Source organism: Malania oleifera, chromosome 11 (assembly GCF_029873635.1).
Source record: "Malania oleifera isolate guangnan ecotype guangnan chromosome 11, ASM2987363v1, whole genome shotgun sequence".
NCBI lineage: Eukaryota > Viridiplantae > Streptophyta > Magnoliopsida > Santalales > Ximeniaceae > Malania > Malania oleifera.
The window spans coordinates 44,857,347-44,870,700 of record NC_080427.1 but is presented as its reverse complement, the minus strand read 5'-3'; the positions used below and the strand labels follow the sequence as shown (position 1 = coordinate 44,870,700).

Genomic DNA, 13,354 nt, shown 5'->3' with positions numbered 1-13,354 from the left:
TCCTTCAGCTTTCATAATATTTTACCATCATCACACTAGGTACCAATGAGCTAATATTTCCTGGAAGAGTTACTTCACAACACAAGCAATTCTTATAAATTTCTTTCCTTCCCACCTGCAAAATCCAATTGCTAAGAATATCATGAAGTGCTTTGAAGTAGAAGTTCAGATTGAAGATCAGGAATTTGTATTACTATTAATGATATGTTTGATTTTTGGAATGAAGTAGAGTAGGAAATGAATGGAATAAAATTTGGATGATGAATCAAGTGTTAAATTTCATTCCATTTACCAATTCTATTCCATTCCTACATACCAAACATGCAATTATTATTTTCTATTGCTTTCTTTCTTGTGGTGTTTATTGGAATTTCATCGTTGCCTTGATGGAATCAATCAGCAATTTCAGGGCTTCCCGCCTTTATCTAATGAAGGCCTAAAACTACAAGTAATCTGTTGGTCTCAACTGAGCTCCTTTTCCATTATTAACGGCAAGGTCTGATAAATAATTTTGCAGGCTATCATACTTGGTGGTTTCTCGTTCTTGGGAATTTTTATCTACAAATCCTGGAAGAGCCATACATCACTATGTATCAGGAAGAAACAAATGGATCAAAGCAACTTCATTTGCTATTGATGAATTTAAGGTTTTCTAATTAAATACTAAAGAAAATGCTGTCAATGAATTTAAATTTTTCTAATCAAATTCTAAAGAAAATCAAGGTTGACTATATTGCACATGGTTAAATTATGTAGTTTTGAATAACTCTTCCGTGATTCATTACAACAAACAAGTCAAACATGTGACAATAAAACCCAAAAAAGGGGAATCATATTAGAATCTCCTCAGACAGGGTCTGATCAACTTGTACATGCCTATGATCCCTGTTTGATCCAACTGGGAGGGACGCCTGTAGCTCTGGCCGAGGGAATAATAACTTCAGCCGAAATGCATCAACTCCATTCAGGTAGTATCTAAAGAGCCTTTTTGCCCTAATAAAACCTAGACGACCATATAACGCAAGTGCTCCCTTGTTTGTGACTTCAGCTTCCAATGTTACCTACAAAAAAGAAAAAGAAAAGGAGGGGCAAATCATGAGCAACATCAATTTGTTTTTTTTTTACAGCCTCAATCTTTCTACTTGCATGAATGAGACACCATAGACATTGACAATCTTATATATTATATTAACATAAATAAAACATAACACGTACTTTTCTACACAAGGTCCAATGCTGAAGCAGGAATCATTGTCAAAACTTACAAAATATTGAATCCTTGAATCACCATATATATATATATATTGTGTCTGTGTTCCAGAATCTCTTTGATGCAGTGACACAGGCAAAATCTTTAGTTCTTGAATGATAGGCTATTTATATGCATATTAGGATCATCCAGATGCAGGAAATAAAGGAGTCAGCAAATGAATGAAGGCAAGCTAAATTAAGGATCATTGCCGTTGATATGCTGATGATTGTCATATTGAGTAGATCACACAAGAGGAGAGAAATAGAAAGTGTACTTTTTGATTGGATGAGATAATCCAATCAAGACTTAACACATATACACACACTATAAAGGCACTAACTTTTGGAGGCATATACAAATGCCTCAAGGGGCTGAAATAACTCGCACATACCTGATGTGGCGCACACATTTTACCAGAGCAAACCAGGGGGCTGCCCCTGAGAAAAATAAAGTTGACTTGCAACGATGAAAAGTGAATTGGAATATGGTGCTTTAAATCCACAACAATCAAAGATGGCAATAAAAGAAATTGTGCTTTATTCAACAGAATCCTTGGCATTTGCTTTTCTACTTCAGGAGTCTTACTTGATGGATGTATGATTTTATTGTCACCATACAGCTTAATTCACAAAGTGCATGCATGACAACATGTCACATTGTTTGGTTTGTTTTCTTCATGAACAAAAACTGGCTCTCAAAACAAAAAATGATTGCAGAGACTTCATACTCCAAAAACTAGTAATTTCTAACCCAAAAAGATAATAATAATTCGGCAAGAGCCCTTCCTCATTATCTTTGCTGCTTTAGTTGGAAGAAATGAGGGGAGACTTTTGACAGGATGAAGCTTTCCAGCCAAAGGATGAAAAACTTCTCATAGACGTCATGTTTTTCACCCTTCATCATTGTTGCAATCAGTGTTTCTGCCACCACTTCTACTGCTACAATTGTTACATTTTTCTGTCATTGTTGATGCCTTGCAACAAGGGCCCCTCATTGCCCTTGCTGCTTTGGTTGGAAGAAATATGGGAGTGTTTTTTTACAGGATGAAACTTTCGGCACAAAGGATGAATATGTAATCATAGATTGTCATATTTTTTGCCGTTGTCATTGTTGCTGTCATTATTTTTGTTACTACTACCATTGTCATGTTTTCCCATGTCGACATTGTTTTTCAGTTCCTAATATTACTATCGTCATACTTTTTGCCATCGTCATTGTTGCTATCACTAATCTTGTTACCACCACTACTAGCACCGCCCCCATTACTACGGTGTAATGTGTATGGTTGTAATTTCAAATAACAATAGCCAATCACAGCATTAAGATATTCCAGGAGAAGGAAGCAATCAGGAAGATGACATTAAATCAATGGCACAAACTTAGAATTCCCAAATAATAGCATACCTCTTCACAACCTGATTCCATCATCACTTTAATAGATCTGGTAACAAGTTCTGTGGCTACAAGACGAAAAATCAACATAGTCATTAAGTATATAAACCTCCCGAACAAAATCCATATCCGCGTCAAGTATGAAAGCAATATACAAGTACATTCACAAAATCATTTGATAGATCTAGATCTAAGTCATCATACACCCTTAGAAAAGCTTGAATTAAAGACTTGCAGTTCAATAAAGACAATATGCACTAACAAGAGATAGCTCAACCAATAGTTCTTCCCAAATTGAATTAAGTGTTTGTGTTTGTCATCTTCAGTCAACAGCTTTAGTTAGAGCCATTGGAGTTTGTACCACCGCTTTTCTGCTAAAAGATTTTCATCCTCCTGAGCTGAAAAAGCATCACGGTCATAAAGAATATCTTTAACTGTGTGGACTACAGGCATATTAGCATGCAACTATGCATCAGTATCTAGGATTATATTTACGGCTAATATTTTTAGTACCTTACTGAGAAGAAATTTTAAATCAAAATCTTGTTGACAAGCTATCATCTCTACTGCTTTGCATGGAAGAAACTAATCAGAGGCACGTTGATGGCCAAATGCATTAACACAAAAGAATTAATTCAATATCTCTTAGTAAGGGACACATATGCCACCAAGAAGGATGACCACCACTGAGGAAGTGAGGGCTTGCTGCCAAGGGTGATGTAGGATGGGATGCCACAAAATGTATGGATCAATTTGACCTTCTTTGGATGCCAATTCCAAAGAATAGGATCAGGAACAGGTCCTAAGCCAAGTAGTGAGTTGCGTTTAATTAATTAGTTAGGGTTATTTTTATGTAGGATTTTATTTATTTAATAAAAGGTTTGGCAGTAAGTTGATTAATTTTAATTTCTATTGTACTAAGATTGATTAGGATGGTTTATTAGGAATCTCCCCCTCTCTCACAGTAAAGCATATTTATGCTGCCACTAGTTGTGGAGATTGCTCGAGAACAGAGGTAGAGCAAAGAACAAACTTTTTCATATGGTTCCATAATAAATCCACCAGGGGGCTTGTTGAAGATCAGGTGTCTATGGGCATAGTGCTTCTCCGTTTATCTGGTACTCTCATAGACTTGTACACCTTTTGAAGGTGGCTCTTTTTTCAGGGTTCTCAACAGCAGAAATGAGATCCTCTGTTACTGACAGAACATTTGATTAAGGATAGTTGATGCACTGATTCTGAATAAATGCATAATTTGCAAATCAATTGAATAGATGTGGGTCATCTCATGGGGCATATTCAGAAAAGTTCAGTATGGGCCACCTACCAGTTCCATTCTAATTTCTAGGCAAAGAACCATACCCTAATGAACAAAAGCTCTCATTGCCTCTCTCCAGTCTCCTCCCTCATCCTCCTCAAATCGTCAAGCTCTACTCTCAAGCTAAGGCACCTCAGTTATCCCACCAATTGGTTTTGTAATCCTTTTATCTGGAGCACCCTTTACTCTTTAGGTAATGTCACAATAAATACCGCACTTCTATCAACAAACAGCATAAGAGTATAAGACTCATGCTTTCCTATAGACAGCTTACTCAGTATGCCATGAAAACACTTTAACAAAACACTAATTCTATTTATCCAGAATCTCAAGTCATATCATCACATTAAATAGCTTACAACATTCCAAAGAATAGACATAAATGTTGTGTTCTAGATACAGCCTTCTCACAAGATTTCTGCACTAACTTCAATAGTAAAAATATCTTTTGATACCTAACATTGTTGTGTTGTGTGCACTGTGTGCATCTATTTCCCATGGGTATGTGTAGTCCCTAGACACCCAAGCGTGTGCATCTATTTCCCATGGGTATGTGTAGTCCCTAGACACCCAAGCGTTTGAAACTCCTGAGAAAAGAGTGCTCCCACTCCCACACCATGCTTCAGTGGAGTCTACAAGGTCGATTGAAACCACTTATCAATAACTGCAAAATTTTTATGCAAAAATGGAATGGTATTGAAACAAATGGAGTTGAATTTATCACTTGATTCCATTAGATCCCCATTCAAATTTTCATCCCATTTTTTTCTTTCCCCCATTCCATTCTGCAAACCAAACATGCCGTTAAGTGCTGAACTAGAGAACATGTTGAAAATAAGTGCTGAATTGGATGAGCACTAAAAATCATAAGTATTATTTGGTTGTATTGGAAATAAGCACCGATTACAAGCTTGTAAAAATAGAATTTAGCTACTCACATTTATAATAGTATTTAGCTACTCACACTTATTTGTAATCTCTTATAATTTTAAATAAATTTACAAATATTTTATACTTTAATAAAATTCTGTAGTCTCAATACACAAAAAAATAATTAATTAAAATTATTAGAGATTACAAGTGCGTGCAAATTATTTTAATTACAAATTTAATTATAATAATTTATTACTAATTCAATTAAAATATAAGAATGATATTAACATTATTAAAATTTATAATTTAATACATTATATAACTAAAATAAATATATTTAACTACAAATTTAATTATATAATGCATTAAAATTTTTTATTTATAATAATATATTAAAATATTCATTAATTAGATTTTACAGTTATTAAAATAATAATTTAAAGTTTTAAATGAAAAAGATATGGCTAATACTAATGGATTAAAATTACTTGGAAATTGCAAAAAATTTCAGCAGCATTACCTACTCAGTACATCTATTAAGTGCTCTGTGCATAATTAAAACAATGTCACAATTTGGACAACTTTTTAAACAGCTAAATGAAGTTATCATAAAATCAAAATCATTAGCAACATCATATATAGGTGTACCCACATGTTTACACCACATGCACATGTATATATTCTAGTTCAATTTTTTTTGGGAAGAATCTGGCTACCACAGAAGAGGTGTGCTGAGCCTCTTCAAAAGTTTCAATGTCTGGACTGTGGCTTCATGAACATGGGTAGTACTCGGCCGGTCTTCTCAAGATTGGGAGGTCTGAACTGCTGGTCATGGTGGACTTCCAGCAAGCTGGAGTGTGCTGGGGGAGCTTCCAGAATTGGCAATGGCAATCTCAGAGGGAGCAGGTAAGGAAGAAAGTCTTTAGCCACTTTGGAAAAGCTCTAAAATGTCAAACATTTACCCAGCTTAAGTAGGCCGGATCTTCCAGATTCCAGGCCTGAGAATATAAGGGCCCAATTTCCCAAGGTTCCCCAGCCCACTGCTGGGGTGGCCCTAAGGAAGTTTTCAAGCAGGTCTGATCCTACACAAATTCTGAGGGAGCTTGGGTGAGAACCCATCAAAGCTACAAAGATGCACTGATTCAAGGGGCTCTCCAGACCAATTAAGACACAACATCCAAGGCCCAGATTGCTAAGGCAGGTGTGATAAGCAGGTTGGCTTCAGGACCTTTTCAGCATCTGGTAATCAAGACAAGCTGAGAATAGAACAGGGGTGTCAGGGACTTCTGCAGGAGGAGGATTTGCTAATGCAGGACCAGGCTTTAAACCAATTATCAGAGGCTTATACGAGAATCAAGCCTAAGATGGAGGTGGACAAGCAAACCACAAAACTTAAAGTGCAGAAGACACCAGAGACCGATGGAGACACATACTCTTCAGACTTCAATGATGATGATTCTGAGTCTTTGTCCCCGCACAACAAAAAGCTGCTAATCGAGAATCTGAGGAAGAATGGAGGGATCTCCAACAAAGATGAAGCCATACAGACCGAAGGAGATTCGGAGGTTGTTCCATAAACTGATCTTGGGAAGTTCGAAGGGGTACTCGAGTCTGACAAAGATGGTGCTAATCCTGCTCAGGGTGGTCCGAATCCAAGCAATTGGTCGATTGAGAAAAAAAGGGCTTTTCTTCAGTAGGTTCCCGGTTTCATCAAACCTTCTGCAGATTCGTCCTTTGACCCAACTTCAGACTTGCCACACCACAGCAAGGATCTTCCTGAGGCTACCTGGGTAACATAACCCTTTGTGGTAGTACTCTCTCCCAGATTTGAGGTTGCCCCAAAAAAATTTTATTTCACCTTTCTTCCATAAGGAGTCTGCCAAGTGTCTAGAATTGTAGACCTACTAGAGGATGAGAAGAAAAACCTAGATGCCCAGGATAACCTAGATTACTTGGGTTGGTCTCTAGTGAATTATAGTGGAGAGAGAGAGAGAGAGAGAGAGAGAGTTGGTCTGAAGGCCAAGGTGTCGGCTTTATGGGGGCCAGCAGTCTACCCAGCTGTGATAGTACTTGTCGTGCCAGCCCGTTGGCACCATTTCTGGTGCAGCCCCTCATGGGCGCCTGCCACTTAGTGCGGGGCTTTGCGCTGCCAGGAGTGTAAGGAAATAAAGTTGTGCCTTCCCTAACAGCAATTGCTTTTAGGCGAGCTGGTAAGCGCTTGATCCTGACACAAGGAACCCGAGAGAAGTAAAAAAGCCAAAAAGCTGGGCAGGGAATTGGAGAGACTTGTATTGTCCATGAATTTTTAGAATGGAGGAAGGTCCTCCAGGGACCCTAAGAGTGCCAAATGAAGATCATGTCCTGTAATGTTAAGGGTTTTTTTTGGGTGGGGGGGGAGGAAGGTCCTTTGAGAATGGATGAAGGTCCTCCAGAGCCCCTAAGAGTGCCAAATGAAGATCATGTCCTGTATTGTTAAGGGTTTTTTTTTGGGAGGGGAGGGGGGAGGTCTAGTAAAAGAAAAATGGTTAACGAACTAATTAATAGGACTACACATGCATTCAATCCCTTCAAGAAGCTCATGAGTTCCTGATTCACAGCATCTGGATTCGAGAGCAAAAGGTTGGTTCTCCCCTCTTTGGCTGCATTGTGGGGTCATATTATTATTTGGGACTAGAGGGTGGCCAACATGAAGGATTGTTCAATTGGATCTCTGGAGTGGTGGTCAACATCCGTTTATGGCCCAAATTCCTTCTCTTTGCGGGGCTTTTTTTTAGGAGTTAGCCGGTGTTTTCAGCCCCCACTGGGGGGAGGGTTCAACATTGTTCACAGTTCAAGGGATATGCTAGGGGGCTCTAGAGTTACTAGAGTATGAGGAGCTTCAATTTTTTGTTCAGGAGTGTGGGCTCAATGATATTCCTCTAAGCACGGGCCATTTCACATGGATATCATCAGGTGAAAAACAAGCTTCCTCACACATTGACAGATTCCTTTTACTGACACTTTGGAAGATGCTTATCCATTTGTTAGGCAGGAGACCCTTGCCAGGCCTGTCTCAGATCACTGACTTGTGCTCCTTGAATCCAACCCAATGCTTTGGAGCCTTAACACCGTTAGATTCAAGGACATGTGGTTGAAGCATCCTTTAGGGAGAGTGTGTGAGTTTGGTGGGGGAGTATTTGGTGCATGGGTGGGAGGGTTTTAAACTGATGAAAAAACTGAAGTATGTGAAGTTGAAGTTAAAACAATGGAATAAAGAGGTCTTTGGGAATGTTAAAGGGGCTAAAATAACATTTTAAAGGAAATTTCTGGTTTGGATGGGTTGGACAAGGGTGTTTTGTTAGATGAGAGGGTATGGCAAGAAGGGCAGGACTATCCAACAAACTTGAAGTGCTGATTTTAAGGGAGGAAATGAGCTGGCACAAAAAATCAAGGGTGAAGTGGGCCATCGAAAGGGACTGTAACACGGGTTTCTTTCACAGAATGACTAATGGGAGGAGGAGGAATAATTTTATTAAGGAGCTGGAAGTACATTTGAGAGTGGGCCTTGGATCAACAGCAAGGTTGCTCCTTTGTGACCGGTTGGTCACCGACTTGAGTCCAAGGAAAGCCTCTCTGCATAAAAGTAGAGGTAAGGCCAAGTAAACTGTGACAACCCTCACCCAACCCTTGCAAAGTGAGGAGCCTTGCGCGCCAGGGATGCCCTTTAGCTGGAAGTAGATTCTGGGGTGAAACTGATGTGCAACAGACTGATTGGGGAGGAGAATACAAATTTTTATGAAGTCCTTTTCGTTGAGGATTGCCAAACTAGACTAAAGATGGGGGTTTAGATCAGTGCCCCATCTATTCAACTTCAGCCCAGTGGCTGGAGAGGCCTTGTGAAGTTGAAGAAGTTAAAGACACAGTGTTTGGAATGTCTAGCAAGAGAGCCCAGACCCCTACAGATTCATGATGGCATTTTTTCTAGAAAATTGAGAGACAGGAGGATACGATGAGATTCTTAGAAGAGTTTCCATAAAAACAGAGTGGTGGGTAAGAGTGTGAATTCTACTTTCTTAACTCCCACCCCTAAAAAAGAACAATCCTCAAGGGTGAGGGATTTTAGTCCTATCAGCTAGGGCTGTTAAAAAATATTTGAAAACCGATCTGATCTGAACCGAATCAAATTTCAGTTAGCTAATTTGTTTGTTTTGGTTTCTTTTCAAATTATTATAGTGGTTTGAGAATCCGTCCGTTAGTTAACCGAACCATTGGTTAATTGATAGATTCGAATCAGCTTGGGTTCATAAAAACACCGAACTGAAACCTTCAGTTCAATTTGATTTCTAGAGGGGATCCACGACTCAATCCGCCTTCATTAAAGACAGAAAAATCCTTTTGCGGCCAATGAGGTGGTAGGGGATGAGGAGGAGGGGCAAGAGGGGTCCTATCTTCAAGTTGGGTTTTGAGAAGGCATATGATAGGGTGAATTGGGGATTCCTAGGTTTTATGATGCATAGGAGAGGCTTTGGGGGAGTGTGGAGAAGATGGATAAGATGGTGTTTGAGTTTGATAAATGTTACTATTGTTGTCAATGGGCAAACCAAAGAGTGCTTTAGAGCCTCTCAAGGGCTTAGGCAAGGAGATCCATTGTCTTTGTTTTTGTTTACCAACCCTTGTAGCAAATGTGTCCTCAACAGTATGTGTACACAAGCAAATGACTGAGGGGTGTGTACACAAGCAAATGACTGAGGGGTGCTTAGGGGCCTTTTGGTTGGACAGGAGTGGGTGGAGGTATCTCATCTCCAATTTGCAGATGACACCATCATGTTCGTCAAGGTCAATGCCAAGAAATTTCGGAAGGCCCTCATTTTGTAAAAAAAAAAATGTTCAAAAGAATTTCAGGCTTGAAGATTAACTTGTCTAAGAGTGATCATTGTAGCACCTCTATTGCATACCTAGACCCAAAAGAGAGCAAAGACTTGCTCGTGTTTAAGAGAGCCACTCGTTTTTTATCAGAATCTTGCATTTTTCCTTCTTTTTTTTTTCTTTTGCAGCAACTAGAGGAAAAAAAATCTTAATTGTAGGTACCAAAATAAAGTAGCTGATTCAATAGCATGGGCTACAACAACGGCTTGGCGTCCTTATGTTAGTGAAAAAATGGCTTGGTGGTATTTCGACCATGGTCTACTACAGAGGCGTGATCTCGTAGATTTAAAGACTTGAGAACAAGGGTAGTAGAATTTTGAGGGGTTTAAGGCCATGGTTGGATGTGCTATTGTGGAGTGGCCGCTCACCTATCTTGGATCGCCTCAAAAAAGAAATCCTAATTCCATGGCTTTTTAGGGACCCAATTAATTTGAGAGTTGGGAGAAGATTGGAGGGGTGGAAGTGAGGTTACTTTATTGTAGAGGGTCGTACCATGCTCATTGGTGCAGTTCTCTATACCATTCCAATTTACTTTCTATATCTTTTTGAGGTGCCCAAGAGTGGGGCAGCTAGAATTTTGGAGCGGATAATGCATGACTTTCTTTGGTTGGGTTATGAAAATATTAGGAGAGAATTACAAGAGGTTGTTAGGAGATCAAAATTCGAAGGGGGACTAGGCCACAGGAATGTGGTTTCCAAAAACATCACTTCAATGGGAAAATGGTTGTGGAGGTTCCCTTTAGAGGTCTACTCCTTATGGCACAAGGTCATTAAAAGTATGGGGTGCATCAAAATGGGTGGAACTCTAAAGGAAGTCATTATGTTTCTCATGCTAACCCCTAGAAGTCCGCGTCTCAAGTTGCTAGTCTTTCTTTGTGCTTACTCATTTCAAAATGGGCAGTGGTAATAGGATTTAGTTCTAAGAGGATCCTAGGTGGGAAATGATTCTTTTGGGTCATTGGTTCCTAACTTGTATAAGCTATCCTCCCTCCATGATGCACCTACCAGCACCTTTCTTTCATCTGAGGGAGGGCTCTCATTCATGGGATTTCCATTTCTTTAGAAATCACCAGGAAAGAGAGGTTGTTGAATTGACCACTTTACTCAATACTTTGGATCATTTTGTTCCATCTAGGAGGGGTGATGAGAGAGTGTGGATAGGTGCTTCGTTAGGCCTTTTTCTTCCAAATCCTTTTTTCTTCACGTCCTAAAATCTACCACACCTAACTTGTTTCCTTGACCACATCATTTGGAAGGCTACAATCCATTCAAAATTCAAACCTTTATCTAGGCAGTGACTCTAAATAGGATTAACACACATTATTTACTTCAAATCAGAATTTCTTTCATTATTTCATGGCTTTCATGCGTGTGATGTGTCGCAAGTCCAATGAAATGAATGCTCACCATTCCCTTCACTGTAGGGTTGCTAGTCATCTCCAGAGTGCCCTTTTCTCTTGCTTTGGTGAAGCTTCAATGCCTCCTTGGTTGTGGGCGAGCTTTGCTTGCGTGTTATTGGGGTTCTTTGGGTTGTCTTTTTAACCGCCATGAGGGTCCACCCTTCTAGGTTTTATAGGGGTTTGTTGCTGCCCAATCTTGTAAGAGTTAGGCATGCAACGACTTTGCAATTAATTTTGTTAGCTTTTGGCTGTTTTTCACTCTCTTCTTAGGAGGAACTATGGTCATCCCTTCTTTGTACGTTCTGTTTCCAGTGTTAGTAAACTCTTCTTCTTATAAAAAGGAAAACAAACAAAGGATGAGGTGCAATTTTGTAACAATTTAAAAACCTAGAAATAGAAAATGAAAATGAAAATTGTTTCCCACAACTAAATAAGCCCTATGGTTTCCTCTAAGATTAAGGATTCACTTACTTTGGTTCTTAATAGAATTAGCACTCCATTAACTTGTTGCAGATCATAAGGCTTGCTAAAGCAATTAGCCCAAATGTCTATACTATGTGCTTAGCTATTATGAGGCAAGTCAGCATTTGTTTCTTCATTGTCAGGTGGCCACACAGGTTTTGTTTAAAATTTTTTTCCTTTTCAAGGAAGATGAGGGTATCCCCACATGCTAAGAGTAATTATTGAAGGATAGAGGATTGGGGTTTTCTCAATAGTATGAAGGCTAAAGTGCTATTGCAGTGCGTTGATTTTGTCTTATGGGTTGATTTGGGCTGTCTCACACTCACAGAATGATTTACAAATGGATTAGGAGGCAACTCTTCCATGGTTTTTCCCCCCTTTTAGTGGGAGGACTCGTTGTTCCCCAGCTTATGCTCTTTTTCCTTCTCTCAGCATTTGTGAATACAAATTTTAGGATTGTGAATTTTAAATTTTTAGACAAATTTCAATACAGATATGTGTGAATTTTTATTCAAATTCACATAATTCCAAATTCCAGCTCCAAATTCATCTTCCTGAATTTCTTTATCCGAAAAAACACACATATACTGCACAATTGATGGGCAATTTGACAGCAATTATGCACTCATTGAACTGTAAACCTGCTAAAAACACTCCCACAAGATAAACAGGCAATATCTTAAAACTCTATTCACAATTGAAAGAAACCTTCCTCTTTCCTAATTGAGCAAAGACACTAAAAATTCTCTGCACAATAAACAGATTCGAACAACATTACTACCAATAATGCAGGCCAGTTTTTGCGCACATGAAAGAGTAGTGGGATTACCAATTCCTCTGCCCCTATAAGCCTTGACAACGACCAGCATTGCAATGTAACCCCTGAAAGTACTCCGATGCTCTCCCATCTTACACACCACGGTCCCAACGCACTGACCTTTGTGAAATGCCTGCACGAAAAGAACTCATACGATAAATAAACTCAGAATGTCATCACAAGGGGGAGAAAAAGAAGAAGAGAGAAACATCGCAATAGAGAAGATTCGGTAACAGTAGCTCTAGGGGGAAGGAAGAAAGCCTATGATAAGAAGAAAGAGAGTACGAGGAAGGAGAGATGGGGCCAAAGGTAGACGAAGTATCTGTAAGTGAAGATAGAGTAGGGCTCGCTGAGTTCTTGATCAACCAGGCGCATGATAAGGGGAAGGTGATGCTCACCCCCGTAGCTCACGTACTCTATCTCCGACGCCTCGAACGCCGCCGCTCCTTCGCTCTTCGCCTCCATGATTCTCTCTCTCTCTCTCTCTCGGGCAAGGAATGTCGGGTACCCGAAATCAAACGGGCATTTTGTCTATACACATTAATCCTTAAGGCCCGTCAGATATAATTAAATCATATATGTTTTAATTATAAGCTTATTTAGAAAAAATGTAATATAATTTTATATTATATTTTATCTAAATTTACACAAAATTAAATCTAAGGTTTCTCTTAATATAGAGTAAAGAAAAATAAGAAATAAATTTAGTTTTCTATATATTTTGTTTTTATTTTAACAATTATTAGATATAATTTAACATGCCTATAAATTTTAAAAATTCAAATGTTAGTGACATGTAAAATTAAAATTTTATTTGTTAATTTACTCCATATTTTATTCTCTTTATCATTTTCATTGATAACCACGAATCAAAAAATTTAAAGTATTTAGATTTGATGAGGAATGAAATTACAATCGAAAAGTATGGAAAGAAA

At 38.8% G+C, this 13,354-nt stretch overlaps 1 protein-coding gene across 1 annotated transcript; it reads right to left on the bottom strand.

The window, feature by feature from the left end:
* Positions 1-709: 709 nt before the first annotated feature.
* LOC131167718 (N-alpha-acetyltransferase MAK3) lies at positions 710-12,984 on the bottom strand. Its single transcript, XM_058126573.1, has 4 exons — positions 12,705-12,984; positions 12,432-12,552; positions 2,657-2,712; positions 710-1,061 (listed from the first exon to the last, which is right to left on the bottom strand). The coding sequence occupies exons 1-4, from the start codon at positions 12,882-12,884 to the stop codon at positions 831-833; spliced, it is 588 nt and encodes a 195-aa protein (XP_057982556.1). The 5' UTR covers positions 12,885-12,984; the 3' UTR covers positions 710-830.
* Between the last annotated feature and the right edge of the window lie 370 nt (positions 12,985-13,354).

Bases quoted from the DNA above. Each gene is read 5' to 3' on its own strand.
- LOC131167718 (XM_058126573.1), bottom strand. From the start codon at position 12,884: ATGGAGGCGAAGAGCGAAGGAGCGGCGGCGTTCGAGGCGTCGGAGATA. The intron at 2,713-12,431 runs GTAATCCCACTA...TTCGTCTTGTAG, and splicing joins TTATAGGGGCAGAGGAATTG to CCACAGAACTTGTTACCAGA. The intron at 1,062-2,656 runs GTATGCTATTAT...TCTTTTTTGTAG, and splicing joins TGGAATCAGGTTGTGAAGAG to GTAACATTGGAAGCTGAAGT.